Source organism: Crocuta crocuta, unplaced genomic scaffold, assembly GCF_008692635.1.
Source record: "Crocuta crocuta isolate KB4526 unplaced genomic scaffold, BGI_CrCroc_1.0 scaffold207, whole genome shotgun sequence".
Classification (NCBI taxonomy): Eukaryota; Metazoa; Chordata; class Mammalia; order Carnivora; family Hyaenidae; genus Crocuta; species Crocuta crocuta.
The window spans coordinates 3,245,006-3,264,972 of NW_027531996.1; the positions used below are offsets into that span (position 1 = coordinate 3,245,006).

The window sequence follows — 19,967 nt, forward strand, 5'->3', positions numbered from 1 at the left end:
TTAATTTTTCTCAATAATATTTGCCAATTTACGTTATAGAAAATAATGTAAACATAGAAATGTAACATTGGAAAATGTAACATTTTCTAATTGTTTCTTAAACAAACAATCATTTGACCTTGGGACCAACAGTCTTGCTAAATTTACTTAGAAGTGCAATAGTTTATCTGTATATTCTTTTGGATATGCTGTATAAATAATCATGTCATTGGTAAATAATTGTCCTGTTTTTTAATCTTTTCCTTTCTTGCAGCTATTATTTATATCTCTTGCTTTACTGCATTGGCTAGAACCTCCAGTACAATGTTGAATGGAAGAGATGATATTGGGTTTTTAATAGTCATTATAAGCATGATATTTACAGAATGTTTTAGGGAGATATTCTTCATCAGATTAAGAAAATTGCTTTTTACACCTAACTTGCTAAAAGATTTATCGTGTTCTAATTTATCACTATGTATCTAATGAGATGATCAGATCCTATTTCTCCTTCATTGTGTCAATGTTTGTGCCTTTACATATATCTCACAAGATGTTATTGTTTTTATAAAAAGAGTATTTATACTTTTCCACATATTAATTATTTCTGTCATACTTTCTCTAAACTGCAGTGCTATCAGTTCTTTATGACACTATTTTCCTTCGATCTAAAGAATTATCTTTTAGCATTTTTGTATTGTAGGCCTTCTGGCAATAGATTTTTTAAACATTTTTCTAGGCATGGTTTCTTTAAAAGTTATCATCTATGTTTTCTGGCTCCTTTTAACATTGATTGCTCTTGATTTTTTTTTTACAATATTACTATGATGTGTCTAGGTAAAGTTTTTCTTTTTTTTGTATTTGTACTGCTTGAGTTTGTATGGCTTCTTGAATCTGTAGGTTTAGTGATGTCTTTTATCAGTTTTGGAAAATTCTCAGCCATTGCTTCTTCAAACATTCACGCCCTGTGTTATTGCTCTCCTCTCATTATGGGAATTCACTTACACATGTGTTGGGCCTTCCTTATGCCTCTATCCTAGAAGTCTATTACTCTTTTTTGTGTCTTTCTATCCTTTTGTGTCTCTGTGTTTTATTCTGGATATTTTCTTCAGTCCTAGCTTCCAATCCATTGATCTTTATTCAACTGTGTCCTACCTGCTGTTAATTCTACCAGATTCTTAATTTCATTATTTTACAATGATAACAACTTTTATTTGGTTCCTTTTGAAATGTTCCCGGTTGTTTTTAACTGTTTCTAGTTCTTACCAAAAGTTTGTGTTGTGTATATTTTACCTTTGAATAGATGAACATAATTATTTTAAATCTGTGAGTGAAAATTCCAATCTCTGGGGTCCTACTGGTTCAGTTTCTATTGTCAGTGATTATGCTGCTTCTTATTCATGTTATTTTATCTCATTAAGTACTAGGTTGTCTTTGTGTGTCAGGAATTATATTTGAGAAGCTTTCTCTGTACAAATAAATTCAAGGTCATAGACAGTTATCTACCTTCTTAGGAAGGATTTTTGTTGTTATTTCTTCTAGAAATCTGGGGACACAAGCAATCTGGGACGACTTCCATTCAATTTCAGAAACTGTTATTTTTCTAGGCCACCCACAGTACTTGAAGAACAACCCCAGTAATCTTGATTCCCAGAGCCTATTTCTTTGAGGGCCCAGTAGGCAGCAGAAGATACTACCAGGCCTTCCTTCCACTATACAGGACCTGGATTCCAGTTTAGTTCCTTGACTCCATGAGACTATCAAAAGTCTACTCACCACTCAGATGCCCCCTCCTGAATCAGCTAACCTTCCAGCTGAAACGCAGCCTAAATACCTAACTCTCACCTAGCTTTATATCTTCTTTCAGATCATGGTCCAGTAATGCTTCACTAGTTTATTAGCTTTCTGATAGATCCACAGACATATTTTATATTTTATCCAGCATTGATAGTCTTTCTTTGGGGGGTGGCGAATAGAGGAGTAGAGTGATGTTTGATTTGAATTATTAAGGTTACCCTTATAAGAAGAAGTATCCTTCTTAAGAAGTTTTATTTTTAATTTCAAGTGTTTTGGTGTTTTGGTTGAAGTTACTTAGTTCTAGTTATATAGTATATAGTATTATAGTAATACAATGTATTATGTCCCACTTATACATTTTCACATGTATTGAGAGTTTTTTATGAACTAATATATAAGCACTTTTACATGGGTATCATGCTGTGATATCAAACTTAGGCTTGATGAAATGAGTTGATCAGCTTTCTATTTTTCACATCTTGTGAAAAAAATTTTTTTTTCACATCTTGTGAAAAATTTGAAATTACATTTGGAAGTATGTATTACCTGAAAGTAACTTCATAGCATTTTTATGTAAAATATGTTTTCTGTTCTTACAAGTTTCATTGCCCATTCTGGATTTCTATATCTTCATGAATGCATATTGGAAATTTGTATTTCCATTTATATCATTTCAATTTTCAAAAATTTTTTAAAGCTGTTCTGAGCTAATAACAAAAATGAAAATTAAGAAGGAAAATGGAAAAGAGTAGGGAAAAGCTGTGTAATATATGATAAAGCAAAATGATCAAAGAGCTATTAAAATGAAAGGAATGTGAACTGTATTAAAAATGCATATGTTTATAGGAAATAATGTAAGTAGGAAAGGCAGTATGTATGCTATTTATTATGCCCACCTAAATTACAACTTTGTAAAAACGTATCTACATGTTAAGAAAGATTAAAAACAAATAGCAAATGTAAAAAGAGTTATACTCATTGGATCTCTGACTAGTTATTTTAATTCACTGTTGTCACGTTGCTATCTCTTTTTTCAGGAATTGCTTGTGAGCCACCCCCAAAGATTGCCAATGGAGATTTCATTAGCACCAACAGAGAATATTTCCCATACGGAACGGTGGTGACCTATCGCTGCAATACTCGACACAGAGGGACAAATCTGTATGAGCTTGTGGGCCAGTGGTCAATATACTGCACCAGCAAAGACAATCGCGTTGGCACGTGGAGCGGCCCTCCCCCTCAGTGCATTATACCTAATAAATGCACACCTCCAGAAATTGAAAATGCAATAATAGTATCTGAGCACAAAAGCTTATATTCCTTAAATGAAATTGTGATGTTTACATGTAAGGCCGGCTTTGACATGAAAGGACTCCCCAGAGTGAAATGCCAACCTCAAAACAGATGGGGGCCAGAGTTGCCAAGCTGCTTTAAGCGTGAGTCTGACTGAGGCTTTAAAGGGAACTACAAATGGCATGAGTTGTAAAAGGATTGGAAGATTAGTGTTTGTTCTAGGGGAGGATGCATGGGAAGCAGGGTAGGTCAATTTGGGGGGTGGGGTGATGCATGAAATGATGAAAGTGTGTGTGTGTGCATGTACGCGTGTGTGCGCTTATGTATACGTGCCTTCATTTTGAAAGCAGGAGCTAAGTCAATCAAGGAAGGAGACATTTGGAGCCCTCTTACTGAGCAATTCTCAGGATGAAATACCAGCTCCGCTATCTCAAATATACTGAAAACTGAGGTGGACTTTCTAGTCAGCTGTGTAATAAGCACTCTAATTTTTCTACTGTTTCTTTATTTTTGAGAGAAAAAGCAGGGGGAGAGACAGAGAGAGGGGGAGACAGAGAATCTGAGGCAGGCTCTGCATGGTCAGTGCAAAGCCTGATGTGGGGCTCGAACCCACTAACTGTGAGATCATGACCTGAGCCGAAGTCAGACATTCAACCAACTGAGCCACCCAGGCGCCCCTGCAGCCAGTATTTTAAATGCATGAGCTCATTTAATCTTCACAGCACTCCTTTACAATAGAGCTATTTTTTTTAATTTTTTAAAATTTATTTCTGAGAGAGAGAGAGACCGCGTGAGCAGGGGAGGGTCAGAGAGAGAGAGGGAGATACAGAATCTGAAACAGGCTCCAGGCTCTGAGCTAGCTGTCAGAACAGAGCCCGATGGGGGTCTTAAACCCATGAACTGTGAGATCATGACCTGAGCCAAAGCCAGACACTTAACCAACTGAGCCACCCAGGTGCCCCACAATAGGGCTATTCTTATATCCATAGGACAGTGCAGTTGGCTTGGTATTTCAGAGGCTCAGGAAAGAAACTGTCCAAATCACCTGCTACTAAGTAGCGTACCCAGGGATGGAAAGCAAATCTGTCAGAACCCAGGGGCTGCGTTCTCTGGTCCTTGTTATACTTCTATCTGCATCTCTCTCATAAAATTTGAAACTGGCTTATGAAGACAGATATCATAGCCTCAGAATAGTGGCCAAGACCTTAGAGTTTGTCTGTTCCGGTCTGCCTCCTACATTTTATCAGTAGGAATCTGAAGTCAAAAGTGAGAGCTGCTTAAAGCCAAGCAGATTTTCCCCTCACCATTAATTAGATATAGATTAGGTTGAATTTCAAATGAGTTCAGCTGCCTTGAGCAGCAAGAGGGCTGTGAATGGAGGTAGCCAGACCTTGAGTCAAATACTCTCTAAGCGATATGCCCTTCCATTACAAGGATGGGTGTATTGACGGGATTTTGTTCTCAATGCCTTATCTCAGTGGGCTTCTATACCACAATAGCTGCTTTAGGAGTGGCTTGGTAAATGTTGTGGCTGATACATAGGGACAAAGACAGAGTTTACCATTTTTTTTTTTTTTTTTAAGTTTTATTTATTTCTGAGAGAGAGAGAGAGACAGCATGAACAGGGAAGGGTCAGAGACAGAGGGAGACACAGAATTTGAAACAGTCTCCAGGCTCTGAGCTGGTTGTCAGCACAGAGCCTGACGTGGGGCTCAAACCCACGAACCGTGAGATGATGACCTGAGCCAAAGTCGGTTGCTTAACCGACCGAGCCACCCAGGCGCCCCCAGAGTTTCCCATTCTTGTGCCAACTGGTACCATCCTGTACAACCAGAGAGCTGGATATATTTATATTCATGTAAATATAAACGATTCCTACACTTTGATCATAGAAGTACAATAAAAGAGACGGGAAATCCATTAAATAGATTTAGGCTCAGGCAGCCCTCTTCTCTGTGGGAGAAGCCTTTATGATGAGCCTGTAAATTGGATGCCTTTCTAGCAAAGATGTGGGTGGAGAACCCACCGGTACTAACAGCTCCATCTTGAATAGCCAGCACTAGGAAGAAGGGACTTGTAAATGTATTTCACCTTGTGCTGGAAAGAACTTGGTTCTCATTATCTGCTTCTTACTAGCTGTGAGGTCTTTACATCTCTTCCATATTTTAAACTTCCATATCATTACAAAGAGGGGCCTAGAGTTTCATTTGATTTCCCTTCATATAATACTGAACCCCTTTAATTGTGAGTCTCTGACTCCTCAGAAGGGTTAGAATTTAGCAAAAGATATTTCCCCATAAATGACTGGTACCTTGCATCCGTTCTTTCCACAGTATGCAAGCGGCCTCCAGAAATTCCGCACGGTAAGCCCAGCCCAAGCGACAAGGACAGTTTTTCCCCTGGGCAGGAAGTATTCTACAGCTGTGAGCCTGGCTATGACCTCAGAGGGACTGCTTCTCTGCGCTGTACGCCCGAGGGAGACTGGAGCCCAGCAGCCCCTACGTGTGCAGGTGCCTACGGTTGCCTCTGGTTTGCAGATCAACCTTCTTGTTCCTCACAGAGACACTCCTACTTCTTTGTTGTTGTTGTTTTTTTCCTAGTGAAATCATGTGCTGACTTCCTGGACCAGCTCCCTAACGGCCGTGTGCTCTTTCCACTTAATTTCCAGCTTGGGGCAAAAGTGTCCTTCATTTGTGATGAGGGGTGAGTATCACCTGGCAGAGAGACCTGGGACTCAGTTCTGGATGCTAACATGCTGACGCCCTGGGCAATGGGGGTTTATCCAAAAAGCAATTTGTCTAATGGAACAGAAGTACCAAAAAGGACTAAAACCTGAAACAATGATTGGGAAGGATTGTGGCAATGACAGAGAACCATGAGCAGATGCTTAAAGAGGAAGAACAGTAAAATACACTGAACAGCAGAAGTATAACAACAGATCTTGAATATTTAAGTGAAACATTACATATGGGAATAAAGAGTAATTTGTAGGCACGAATGGAGAAATATTGCAGAGGGGTTGTTTTTTAAAGGTTTGATATAGAAAAGAAAATTATTTATAAGAGAAGTATCATGCAAGGATTGTTTCAAGAAAATTTTAAACCAGGGGCGCCTGGGTGGCTTAGTTGGTTAAGCGTCCGACTTTCGCTTAGGTCATGATCTCACGGTTCGTGGGTTCGAGCCCCGCGTCGGGCTCTGTGCTGACTGCCAGCTCAGAGCCTGGAGCCTGTTTCAGAGTCTGTGACTCCCTCTCTCTCTGACCCTCCCCTACTCATGCTGTCTCTCTCCTAGAAATAAATAAAACATTAAAAAAAAAATTTTTTTTTTGAAAAAAGAAAATTTTAAACCAGTCAATAGCGGAATGTGGACTAGGAATGAAAGAGTAAATGGGAGAGTTTTAAAATCTAATTGTATGTCACCTGATTGGGAGTAGGCTGTGTTGGAGGAGCATGAGGAATGATGTTCCAAGCAATGTCATTAACTCTTTATGTGAATCTAAGTGAGCTTGGTATTAGGTTCCAACAGCACTGACAGGTAGAAATCATGGATGACAAAACTGTAGTTCTCAATACATCCCAAGGACTCCTCAGCAGGCATCAAATATCTGTCACCCAATAAACATCTGGAGGCAACTCAGGCAGCTAGTGGCCCAACAATAAGCCAGATGTGTTAGGATGATTGTCCTCCAAAGAATCCTCTCTTCTCACCTTTTCTTATCTTTCCTAGATAATTGGGCTTTACTCATCAATAATCCAGATATGCCACAGGTGTCATTCAGGGACATTCCGAATGCGTTGGCAGAAAACGGCAGTCCCTGATGCCTTTCCTCATGTTCTCCGATTTACTAACTTGAATTGGGAATTGTTTTCCTCTCAGTCCAGCAAGAAGGGAAAAGGCTACGGTTTGCATTAGAGGACAAAGTTCCTTATAGAGACAAATAGGGAGCTAGCTGTCCGAGGGCAGTCATGGGCAGATGACCTCCTGAAGGTCAAGGACAAGAGACGGTTGTTATTGCTCTGTCCTCACTGGAAACTTGGTGTCAGAGCTTCTATCAGCTGAGAAAACAAATGAGCTGAACGTTTCCACCTGGGGTTTAACTTAGGAATTAAACTGTATTTCAGCCAAAGGGCAGAAGCTGAGATCTGTCAGCGAAGGGGAGAAAAATGGTGCATTCACCCAGTCACTACCGCCTTTGTTCCCCAGGTTCCATTTAAAGGGAAGTCCTGACAGTTACTGTATCTTGGTTGGAATGGAAAGCCGTTGGAATAACCCTGTTCCTGTGTGTGAACGTGAGTACAAGGAATATCTGTTCAAGTCTGCACCTTCCTCCTTGTTTGTTTGTTTGTTTAATGTGATTTGCCTATAAAATTATCTATTATTTGCCCCCCTGTTTATCTTTACTTTTGATTGAAATATTTATTTTTGCAAGGATTGTTTCTGGGGGAAATAAATCTGAGCATCATGTTTTCAGGGTACCATCCTATAAATGTTTACAAACATACTGTGTGCTACAAATGGAGAGACATTCTTTCATAGATGGAGAGAAATTTGGGGCCTGAGCTTTTTTTCCTGTCAAAAATGATAGTCCCACTTCAGCTTTTCTATTCTTCCCTCAATCATCTATTCATTTCTGTCCCCGTTTTTTCAACAAAAATTTTTGAGCACCTACTATGTGCCAACAACCAGTCTTCTAGACACTAGGAATATACCTGTCAACAAGAAAAATGAGGGCCCTGCTTTCATGTTGTTTATATTCTTGTGTAGAAGGAAAGACAAAGAACATAACAAGCAAACACATAAATAGACGATTTCAAATAATGCCAAATGTTATTAAGAAAAAAATCCAGAGTGATAATAATAAAATGGTTATGTGAAGGGGGATAAGGAATGCCAGGAAAAGAATAGTTTCCATTTAAAGTAGGGTGATTATGGAGGGGCACCTCGATCCCTCAGTCAGTTGAACATCTGACTCTTGGTTTCGGTTCAGGTCATGATCTCATGGTTTGTGATATTGAGCGCATGTCAGGTTCTGCACTGACAGCATAGAGCTGGCTTGGGATTCTCTCTCCCTTTCTCTCTGCCTCTTCTCCACTTGTTCTCTCTCTCTCTCAAAAGAAATAAATAAACATTTAAAAATAATAAGTAAATAAAATAAAGTGATGATGAGAATCCTTACTGAGAAAGTCACATTTGAGTATTGACAGGAAGTAGTTATTACCAATGTACATAGACAGAGGAATAACTTCACAGGCAGATGGAGCAGATGGTACAAATGCCCAGGGAAGACATGTTCCCGGCCTTTTCTTTGGCACACCAGTTTTTGACATTTTCTTAGAAGCCGACATAACTGACACTGAGTGAGCAAACAGAGGATTAGTCAGAGGTGACAAAAGAGCAGTAACTATACACCCCGTAACAATGTGGGTTTTCATTCTAAGAAATATAGAAAGCCATTGGAACATTATAAGTAGAAAAGTAATGTGATTGAATTTATTTTTAAATATATCACTTTGGCTTCTTTAGAGAGGACTGAGTTGAAAGGAATGTATCTTAGATCAAGATTCCCTGGAAAACAGTGTTGGAGGCAAAGCTTAAATTGTAATGCTCTACTGGAGGGTGCAATTCCAGGGCAACAGGAGTGGGAGAGAAAAAAAAAAAAGGAGACAGGGAGGAAAGAAAAGCTGATAAATAAAAAATATTGAGTTTCTGAGGTGGCCATAAGCTTTACAAACAAACAAACAAAAACAAAAAACAAAACAACTGGCTGTTTGCCCATATAACACATCCCTGAAGAGCTTCTGTGAAACCAGAGCTGTCTATGAGAAAGAGGAAGAATGAGCAGTTTATTTGCTGCATCTTTCCTGTCTCTTGTCTCCTGTTTATCCCAAGGGTATTAAGGCCTTTGTTTCTATGCTGTATTATCGCACCCCTCTGGTCAAACTCTGGAGACACCAGAGCCCATGACCTGCTGCTTGGCATTCCATGTAAGACCAGAAGTGGTAGAAGGAGCCAGAGTGGCCATGGATCTCAGTCATGTTGGCTTGGATGTGGGAGTTGCTGTGACCTCTGCGTAAGGTGCAAGAGCCCCTATCTCACCCTTGGGGTGGCTGAGACAGCCAATGCTGTTAGAAGAGGAGGTAATAGTGGTGTCAGTCAGGATTCCCAATTGAGAGAGCAGCTGAGGGCCCAAAAGGGAGATGTAGGCAAGGGGCGTGGCTAAGGGTATAAGCTGGAAGGCTGTTTGAAGGATCTAACCACAGATGCTAGATAGCAGTGGGAGAAGAGGTAAAAAGTGGTCACATTCTAGGCATATTCTGAAAGTAAAAAGGACACAATTTACTGATGGTTTAGAAACAGAGTTGAAAGTACAGATTAAATGAGATCACCTAGGGAGTGAATAGGGCCAGAAAAGAGATACATGGGCTGAGCCTGGTAACCATTATAACATTAATAAGTTGGAATAATCCAAGATTAATAAGTTGGAAGGATAAGGATGGTATCCATTATAACATAAATAAGATAGAATAATCCAACATTAATAAGTTGGAAAAATAAGGATGAATCAGAAAAAGAGATTAAGAAGAAGCAGCCAGTGTATTAAGAGAAAAATCAGGAAAGTAGAAGGTACAGGCTTCCAGTTACAGAATGAATAAGTCATGGGAATAAAAGGTGCAGCATAAAGAATACAGTCAATGATACTGCAATAGCAATGGGTGGGGAAATATAGGAGCTTCTGTGGTGAGCAGAGTGTAAGATATAGGAAGATGTATAGGGTTGTCCAGTCACTATGTGGGTCAACTGTACTCAGAGAGAGGGAGAGAGAGAAACCAGGATGATGATATATTTTAGAAGCCAAGAGAAATTCTTTGAAGGAGGTGAGATTCTCCAGGGAGGTCAAATAAGATGACAAAATTATTATTGGGTATAATGACTTGAAGGTACCAAATGGCGTCAACAAGGACTTTCAGTGGAATTGTGGGACAAATGTCTGATTGAACTGAGTTCAAGGGAGAATGAAGGGAAGAAAGGGCAGACCGTAGACCACATCTCAAAGGAGTCCTGTGTCACAGGAGTAGAGAAATGGGATTATTTCTGCACAGGAAAGTGGAATTAAGGGAGCTAGTTTTGTGTTTGTTTGTTTTAGTGTTTATTTTTGAGAGCGAGCAAGCGCAAGCGGGAGAGGGGCAGAGAGAGAGGGGGACAGAGGATCTGAAGCAAGTTCTGTGCTGACAGCAGAGACTCTTGACACAGGGCTCAAAGTCACAAATCATGAGATCATGACCTGAGCCAAAGTCAGACACTCAATCAAATCAGCCACCCAGGCACCCTAGTTTTTGTTTTTAAGAAGACAAAAATATGGAGCGCCTGGGTGGCTTAGTCGGTTAAGCGTCCGACTTTCGCTTAGGTCATGATCTCACGGTTCGTGGGTTCGAGCCCCACATCGGGCTCTGTGCTGACTGCCAGCTCAGAGCCTGGAGCCTGTTTCAGTCTGTGACTCCCTCTCTCTCTGACACTCCCCTGCTCGCGCTGTCTCTCTCTCTCCTAGAAATAAATAAAAAAAAAAAAAAAAGAAGACAAAAATATAATGTGTTAAATACAGAAACACTACGAATATATTCAATCTGCCCATTTACTAAGTCACATAGGATGTTGCTTCATCTTCTGATCATAACTATTGAAAATATGTTTATAATACATTTTTTCTTAGATGAATGTTTTGCTCTAAAATTGTTTGGACTTTTGTACTTATATAATGAAACTTGATCATTATATCCTTCATATTTGGAAGTCAGCTATTTGAAAATCTTCACTTTCCTGGAATATAGTTATGAAGTATGAAAGAAAGAAAAAAATACTCCCAGGAACCCAGATACATCTAAAATGACTTAGTAGAGTACAAACATTGGTTAAGCTAGTCTACCTTTTGATTAGTTTATTCATAATCCTTTTAAGCTGCAGTATCATCTTCCCAAATATAGATCAAAGCAGAAGGGGAAAGGAGTTCTCTGGATAGTTATATGCAAAAGAAGAAATGTGTATTTCTTTAATGAGAAACATAACACCTGCAGAAACTAATGAGTATATTAAAATCACAAACAATTCTGAATCTTCTGGAACATGCACAGGAGCATTGGAATGTTTCATTTCATTTTGATGGCATTACTGTAACCATTCACTTTGCTTTTGTGCAAAACAGCCTCAAGTCATCAAGAAAAGATTAAATCAGTGATAGATAAACAGTAAATGTATAGTGTTTTTTGAAAGATTCCACTGGGATGAAGATCCTTGATGTTAAAAGATTTGGTCTACCTTCTACTTAAAGTTGTACTTGATGTGCAGTAGGTACTCAAAAAAATTCCTGTTGAATTAATGGATAACTTCCTTATTTAATGAAAGACTTTTTGTCAATGTGGTTAAGATTTTTGTCTATTTTAAAAGAATGAGCTCTCAGTATTCCAAAAGTCTTAACTCTTCAAAGAGTTCAGGATGATTAAGTTCTTTCTGGACTTTGTAATAATAAACATTCGTTTCAGTGTCATTACATTTAGAAACATCTCAACAGGGGCCTAAAATATTTATTTTACTGTTTATATTCTCTTTAAGAGTTTAATCATTTAATTGGCAACACAGTCACAAAATCCCATAATTGTGGAATCAACTCAGATTAAAATATAAACATTTAACGTAACATACAGCTCTTCTGTTCCTTCTAGGAATCTTTTGTCCAAGCCCTCCATCTATCCTTAATGGGAAACACAACGGAACTTCTCAGGGAGGCGTTCCCTATGGAATGNGATTTGCAGATAGAGATGAGGTTTCTTCCTTGACTTCTCCTATGGTTTAATCTGCCTGTAATTTGTAACAGCTACCTGCAGTTATTTTCTCATGGCCACTTAACCAAGAAGTAAGTGTAGAGTATAATCATTTTTCATTCTGTTTCTAGGTATCGACTCATTGGCTCCCCTTCTGCTACTTGTCATCTCTCAGGCAATACTGTCACTTGGGATAAGGAAACACCTATTTGTGAGAGTAAGTGGAAGTATTTTTTCCCATAATTCCCTCTGGTCCATCCGTATCTGACTCATGTTACAAAGAGGAGATCGAATCCATCGTGCAGAGAGTAGTCTCTCTGATATTGGAAATCCAGAGTCCTATGCTCCATAGTTCTCCAGATGCTTCTTTATTTTAGGAGGCTGTTTGTCTGAAACTGTGAATGTGAACTCAGGTAAAATTGCCCTCCTTTTCTACTCTGATAGTAAGTGCTTCCCAGCGTAAAGCTTTTCCTCATGACTAAACTTAAAAGACACTGAAGAAAATAAAAGTTGTCTCTGCCACTTCTTAGAAGCACATGATAAGCCCAAGAAGTAGATAACTCCCTTCCTTATTGCTTTCACTCTGAAAAAGGAAATAAGATCTCATAAGTCTTATGCATTGCACCAAGCCTCTGGTCATTCTGTGCTTTATCCTTTCTTTGAATTCTTCCTGCCTGTATTTGTTCTTGATTAGTTGACCCTGCATCTTATCAGCAGTATATTGTAAAGTGAACCTCCAAAACTTTGAGGAACATGGAAGAATGACTGATTGTAACTTGGTTAAATATTAAGGCTGTGAAGAAATCAGGATCAAACACAGAACTGGTGGCAGTAAAAGTGGGCACACACTTCTGGCAGGCTTATGAGCAGTGTCTACATAAGCCTTAATATAAATACCCTTTGACCTAGTAATTCCACTTCCCAGAGTTTATCCCAAGAAAACTCATCATGGAATTTTCCCATGATTCTGGTTCACAGACACTCAATACAACAATAATTATGACGGTGGAAAATAGTAAAAATCTAAATGTTTAGCATGGTTGGAAAATAGCTAATGGAAGAAATAAAGCTTCTTTAAAATAAGTTTGATAAGTTTTTAAGATGGTAAAAAGTATACCATGAGGAATTATAGATTGCCCTTTTTAAATCAGACTGGTTTTTTTTTTTTTTTTTTTGTTAGTGAGTTGTTTTATGAGTCCTTTACATTTTTTGGGATATTATCCTCTTATCCGATATGTGGTTTAGAAAAGTTTTCTCCCATTCTATAGGTTGCCTTTTCATTTTGTTAATTGTTTCTTTTGGTGTGCATAGGTTTTCAGGTTTGCTGTAGTCCCATTTGTTGATTTTGCTTTTGTTGTCTGTGCTTTTGGTGTCATATCCAAGAAATCAATTCCTAGACAAGTGTCAAGAACATTCTTCTCTTCATTTTCTTCCAGGAGTCTTACAGTATCAGGTCTTTGATCTATTTTGAGTTATTTTTGTGAGTGGTGCTCTTGACTCTCTTGCTAACTATTAATTGACTGTATAACCAGTAGTTTCATTCTGGGCTCTCTATTCTGTTTTATTGGTCTATGTATCTGTTTTTGTGGCAGTGCCATACTGTTTTTATTACTATAGCCTGGTAGTATAGTTTGAAATCAGAATGCATGATACCTCCAGCTTTCTTCTTTTTCATCAGAATTGCTTTGGCTCATCTGGATCTTTACGTAACGATTTGTGTTTATACTGTGCTTCCAAACAAATTTTAGAATTGTTTTTCTATTTTTCTGTTGAAGAATGCCATTGGTATTTTGATGCGGATTGTACTGAATCTATAGGTGAGTTTGGGTAGTATAGACATTTTAACAATATTTATTATCCCGATTCATGAACATAGGTTGTCTTTCCATTTGTTAATGTCTTGTTTGATTTCTTTCAGCAAAATCATGTGGCTTTCATTGTACTGATCTTTCACATCCTTGGTTAAATTAATTCCTAGGTGTTTTATTTTTTTTAATGCTATTGTTAACGGGACATTTTTCTTGATCTCTTTTTCAGATGTTTCATCCTTAGTGCATAGAAATGCATCTTGATTTCATATCCTGCAACTTTACTGAAATCATTGATTAGTTCCAACTGTTGTTTCATTCTTTTGAATTTTCTAAATATAGAATCATATCATCTGCAAATAGTGACAGTTTTACTTCTTCCTGGTTTGGATGCCTTTTATTTCTTTGTCTTACCTGACTGCTCTAGCCAGGATGTCTAGTGCTATACTGAATAAGACCAGTGAGTGTGGGCACCGTTGTCTTGTTCCTGATCTTAGAGGAAAAGCTTCCAATTTTTCTTCATTGAGTATAATGTTGGCCGTGGCTTTGGCATATATGGTGTTTATTACTTTAAGGTATGTAAATACTCCTTCTATAACGTAATCTGCCAAGAGTTTTTATTATGAAAGGAAGCTGTATTTTGTCAAATGTTTTTTCTGCATCTGATGAGATGCTCATGTGATTTAAAATTTTTTATCTTATTAATGTGATGTATTACATTTACTGATCTGTGTCTGTTAAAGCATTCTTGCATCTCAGGGATAAATTTCACTTGGTCATAGTGTATAATCCTTTTTATGTGTTCTTGAATTTGGTTTGCTAATATTTTGTTGAGAATTTTTGCAGCTATCTCATCAGGAATATTGATCTATAGTTTACTTTTTTGTTGTGTCCTTACCTGACATTGGTGTCGGGGTAATATAACGCTGGTCTCCTAGAATGAGTTTAGATGTAGTCCCACCTCTGCAATGTTTGGGAAACATTTGAGTGGGGCTGGTATTAATTTTTCTTTGAATGTTTGGTAGAACTCACCAGTGAAGCGATCAGCTCTAGAGTTTTCTGTGTTGGGAGTTTTTTGATTACTGAGTCCATCTCTTTGCTGGTTATTGGTCCTTTCAGAGCTTGTATTTCTTCCTGACTTGGCCTTGGTAGGTTTATGTGTCTAGAAACGTATCCATTTCTTCTAGTTTGTTGTCGTATTATATGCTTCTAATTTGCTGGCGTGTAATTGTTCATAATAGTGTCTTACGGTCTCATGTATTTCTGTAGTATCAGTCATCTCCCTTTTCATTTCTAAGTTTATTTATTGAGTCTTCTCTCTCTTTCTTTTAGTAGTCTGGCTAAAGGTTTGTCGGTATTATCTTTTTCTAAAGCCAGCTTTTAGTCTTGTTGATACTGTCTCTTGTTTTTCTGTTCTCTATTTCATTTATTTCTACTCTGATCTTTATTATTTCCCTTCTTCTCATAACTTTGGGCTTAATCTGTTCTTTTTCTAGGTCCTTGAAGTGAAAAGTTAGGTTATTTGAGATCTTTCCAATTTCTTAATGTATGCATTTGTCACTACAAACTTTCTTTTCCAAGATGCTTGTGCTGCACCCCATAAGATTTGATATGTTGTATACCCATTTTTATTTTCTTCATGATAACTTTTTAATTTCCTTTTTGATTTCTTCTTCGATCCATTGGTTGTTCAGAAATGTGTGCACATATTTGTAGATTCTCCAGTTTTCCTCTTGTTGTGGATTTCTAGTGTCCTATTAGTGTAGTCAGAAAAAAATAGTTGTATGATTTCAGTCTTCTTAAATTTGCTGAGATTTGTTTTGTGCCCTATCATATGATTGATCCTGGAAAATGTTTTTGTGCACTCAAGAGGAATGTGTATTTTGCTGCCATTAGGAGGAGTTTTCTATGTATATACATATGTCAAGTCCATTTGTTCTAGAGTATGGTTCAATTCCAATGTGTCCTTGGTGGCTTTCTGTCTGATCTATCATTTGCTCAGAGTAGGGGTACTAAAGTCCCCTACTATTATCATATAGTTGTCTATTTCTCCCTTTAGATCTCTCAGCATTTGCCTAATATACTTAGTGTTCCAATGTTGGGTGTGTAGATACTTAGAGTTGTTATATCTTCAGGATATATTGACTCAACCTTTTGTCATTCTATAATGACCTTCTTTGTGTCTTATCATTTTTAGCATGAAGTCTCTTTTGTCTTATATAACCTATGGCTATGCCCACTTTCTTTTGATTGTCACTTGTATAGAATATCCTCTTCCATTCCTTCACTTTGAGCCTATGTGTCTTCAGAGCTGAAATGAATTTCCCGTGGGCAGCCTATAGTTTGGTGTTACATTTTATCCATGCAGCTCCTCTGTGCCTAGTGATTGATGAATTCATCCATTTATATTTAGAGTAACTGTTGCTACATAAGGACTTACTACTGCCATCAATCATGTCATTTGCCTTCTGGTTGTTGTCTTGTTTCTCCTTTGTTTTATTTCCCTCTGTTTTTGTCTGTCTTTGCAAAATGGTGGTTTTCTATGGTGATTTGCTCATTCTCCTCATTTTTTATGTTTCATGACTTTACTCTAGACGTTTTCTTTGTGGTCGCCATGTGGCTTACATGAAACATCTCACAGATAAAACAGTCCTTCTGATGTTGATAACACCTTATCTTCACTCACCTATAAAGCTTCTACCCTTTTACTCGTCCTCTTTATATTTTTGATGTTATAGTTTACCTCTTTTTATGCTGTGAATTCACTGGGAAATTATAGTAGGTACAGTTATTTGTAATGTTCTTTTCCATAAGCTTTTTAAAAATACTAGGATATATATTTTTAAGTTTATTTGTTTATTTTGAAAGAAAGAGAGGGAGGGGGCAGAGAAGGGGCAGTAAGAGAGGGAGAGAGAGAGACTCCCAAGCACGGAGCCCAGCATGGAGGTCGAAACCACGAACTGTGAGATTATGACCTGGGCCAAAATCAGGAGTTGGACATTTAACTGACTGAGCCACCCGGGTGCCCCTCTATAAGTTTTCATGATTAAGTGGTTAATATGCTACTCCAATATAGAGTTACAGTTGTCTTTATTTTTCACTTTTGCTAGAGTGCTGTGTACTTTCACTTGCTGTTATTTCACGCATTAACATTTCTTCATTTCAGCTGAAGAGATTCCTTTAACATTTCTTGTAAGCAGGTCTAGCGGTGGCGAATCTTCCTCATTTTTTTTTTTCAAGTTTCTGGGAAAGGCTTTATTTCTCAGTTTCTTCCCCCGCGTTAGAAAATTCTCAGCTACTGTTTTTCTAAAGACACTTGCTTCCTTCTCCCTCTCTTCTTCGGGTAAACCAGTTATTCTTATATGCGTTTTTCTCATATCACATAGCTCTAATAGGGTTTCATCACTTTAAAAATAATCTTAGTGCTCTCGCCTCTTCGGAGTCATTTGTAAATTCATATCCTCCAGGTCGCTAATTTGTTCCTCAACTGATCTGTCCCATTTCCTAAGCTCTCCAATCTATTTTTCATCTGATTTTTTGAATTTATCCTCTCCAGAATTTCTGGTATTTTTTTTTNATTTGATGGCACAATACTTAAGTACCCCTGCCTTTTACATTTAAGGTGTGAAGATGGTTAGCTGTTTCCTCTGGTTCTCGTTTTTGAATCTTCTTAGCAAGGCCATCATTTTGTCCTTTGAGTACCACATGCTTGATCTCTAAGCAAGGTGCTAGAGGATGTAAATATTTCAATAAGACATCTTCCCTATTAATCAAGGAGCTTATAATTTCCTTGATGGAAGTACACATGAGCAAAATAGCCCCTGAGGTTCCCTGAAGGCAAGTACAAACTGTCCCACAGTGAAGGGAATTATTGTGTCCAGTGGTGAGGGATTAGGAACAAACATGGATTAAAAGCAGTAAGAACATAAACTTGTCCTTAAAAAAGAACGACTAATTTGCAGATAGAGATGCAGATAGATTTACAGAATAGACTAATTTCTTCCTTGACTTCTCCTATGTTTTAATCTGCCTGTAATTTGTAACAGCTACCTGCAGTTATTTTCTCATGGCCACTTAACCAAGAAGTAAGTGTAGAGTATAATCATTTTTCATTCTGTTTCTAGGTATCGACTCATTGGCTCCCCTTCTGCTACTTGTCATCTCTCAGGCAATACTGTCACTTGGGATAAGGAAACACCTATTTGTGAGAGTAAGTGGAAGTATTTTTTCCCATAATTCCCTCTGGTCCATCCGTATCTGACTCATGTTACAAAGAGGAGATCGAATCCACCGTGCAGAGAGTAGTCTCTCTGATATTGGAAATCCAGAGTCCTATGCTCCATAGTTCTCCAGATGCTTCTTTATTTTAGGAGGCTGTTTGTCTGAAACTGTGAATGTGAACTCAGGTAAAATTGCCCTCCTTTTCTACTCTGATAGTAAGTGCTTCCCAGCGTAAAGCTTTTCCTCATGACTAAACTTAAAAGACACTGAAGAAAATAAAAGTTGTCTCTGCCACTTCTTAGAAGCACATGATAAGCCCAAGAAGTAGATAACTCCTTGCCTTATTATTTTTACTCTGAAAAAGGAAGTAAGATCTCATAAATCTTAGCCATTGCACCAAGCCTCTGGTCGTTCTGTGCTTTATCCTTTCTTTAAATTCTTCCTGCCTGTATTTGTTCTTGATTAGTTGACCCTGCATCTTATCAGCAGTATATTGTAAAGTGAACCTCCAAAACTTTGAGGAACATGGAAGAATGACTGATTGTAACTTGGTTAAATATTTAGGCTATAAGGAAATCAGGATCAAACATGCAGAACTGATGGCAGTAAAAGTGGGCACACACTTCTGGAAGGCTAATGAGCAATATATACAAATGCCTTAATGTAAATACCCTTTAACCCAGTAAATCCATTTCCCAGAGTTTATCCCAAGAAAATCACCATGGAATTTCCCCATGATTTTTGTTCACAGACACTCAATTCTGACAGACTTGGGTATCTATTCTTAAGTTCATATTAGATTCAAAACATCAAATTGTGAACTGCTAGAAACAGATACTAACAGCAGGAAGAAAGGATGGCTGGTCACTTGGAAGAATGAAAAAAAAAAACAGGAAAAAAAAGACTCCCTAGAGCCACTTAATCTGGCTCTGAAAAGCCCTATAATCAGCGTATCTTAAAGATACTATTGTGTATTTGTTATTGTTAGGGATGATAATGGTCTTGAATCATTAAGAAACAGTTATGTCTGCTGAAGGTCATCTGTGTTTAATAAGATTCATGAAGATTTCTTTGCAACTTCAGATCTTTGAGGGCCAGTCTTGCCTTGTATCCTACTGTCAACCCAGTACTGTCTTTTGCCAAACATAAAATAGGCAAATGACAGTTGTTGAAAAAACAAATTAGTTACCTTTCAAATTGATGAAAATGTTAGCTACCCGGAGGGTCTTGGACTTTTGCATTAAACTGTAATTAAAGTCTCACTTCAGTTAGTTCCTTCTCCAAAGAAGCCTTACATACTTAAATCCATCCACTTCACTGTGTTCTCGTGTAAAAAATACAGTCTCAGGGCACCACGTCTGTAGGATCGTTTTGATTAAAACTCTAATGCGATCTAAAGCTCTTGCTTTCTGCCTTGCTTTCTAGAAATCTTTTGTCCAAGCCCTCCATCTATCCTTAATGGGAACCACACCGGAACTTCTCAGGGAGGCGTTCCTTATGGAAAGGAAATTACCTACACATGTGACCCCCACTCAGCCAGAGGGATAACCTTCAACCTCGTCGGGAAGAGCACCATCCGCTGCACAAGTGACAGTGAAGGGAATGGGATGTGGAGCGGCCCTGCCCCTTACTGTGAACCTTCTGGACCTGCTCGTCAGTACCCACTTTCCTATGCCCCAGATAGATCAGAATATCTAGATGAGAACGTCCTCATTTCTGTGGTGACAGTCGTTTTTGCTTGCGAATGTGGCTTTGTTAATAAAAGTCAGACACATAGAATTACCTGCCGGGTAAATAACAGATGGGTTCTAGATGTGCCATGCTGTGTCCCCATCAGTGGGACAATCTGCTGATCGTTCCCACTGGGGTGAGGAGTGTGGGATAGTGCGAAGAGGAGGAGGTGGAGAGTGAGAAGAATCCGTGAGGCCCAGATTTCATACAGAATTTTTCAAAGCACTAAAATACAAGTGCCAAGGAAAATGCTCTGTCATGCCAGTACAAGTTGTCTTTATACCCACAAAATAAGTGGGTGTGCAGAGCAAAAGGCACATGTTGA

The 19,967-nt window shown here is 38.3% G+C and overlaps 1 protein-coding gene and 1 long non-coding RNA gene across 2 annotated transcripts in view; one reads left to right on the forward strand and one right to left on the reverse strand.

Annotated features, from left to right (window-relative positions):
- LOC144240708 (uncharacterized) overlaps positions 1–19,967 on the reverse strand; it is a 77,339-nt gene that overhangs the window by 37,985 nt on the left and 19,387 nt on the right. The window lies entirely within an intron of this gene.
- Positions 1–19,967, forward strand: part of LOC144240722 (complement component receptor 1-like protein) — a 50,571-nt gene that overhangs the window by 20,275 nt on the left and 10,329 nt on the right. Inside the window, exons 5-12 of the mRNA XM_077775108.1 lie at positions 2,814–3,212; positions 5,403–5,579; positions 5,670–5,772; positions 7,273–7,358; positions 11,784–11,884; positions 11,946–11,974; positions 12,014–12,099; positions 19,337–19,564. Coding sequence (XP_077631234.1) covers positions 2,814–3,212; positions 5,403–5,579; positions 5,670–5,772; positions 7,273–7,358; positions 11,784–11,884; positions 11,946–11,974; positions 12,014–12,099; positions 19,337–19,564 — 1,209 coding nt within the window. The remainder of the gene's footprint in view (positions 1–2,813; positions 3,213–5,402; positions 5,580–5,669; positions 5,773–7,272; positions 7,359–11,783; positions 11,885–11,945; positions 11,975–12,013; positions 12,100–19,336; positions 19,565–19,967) is intronic.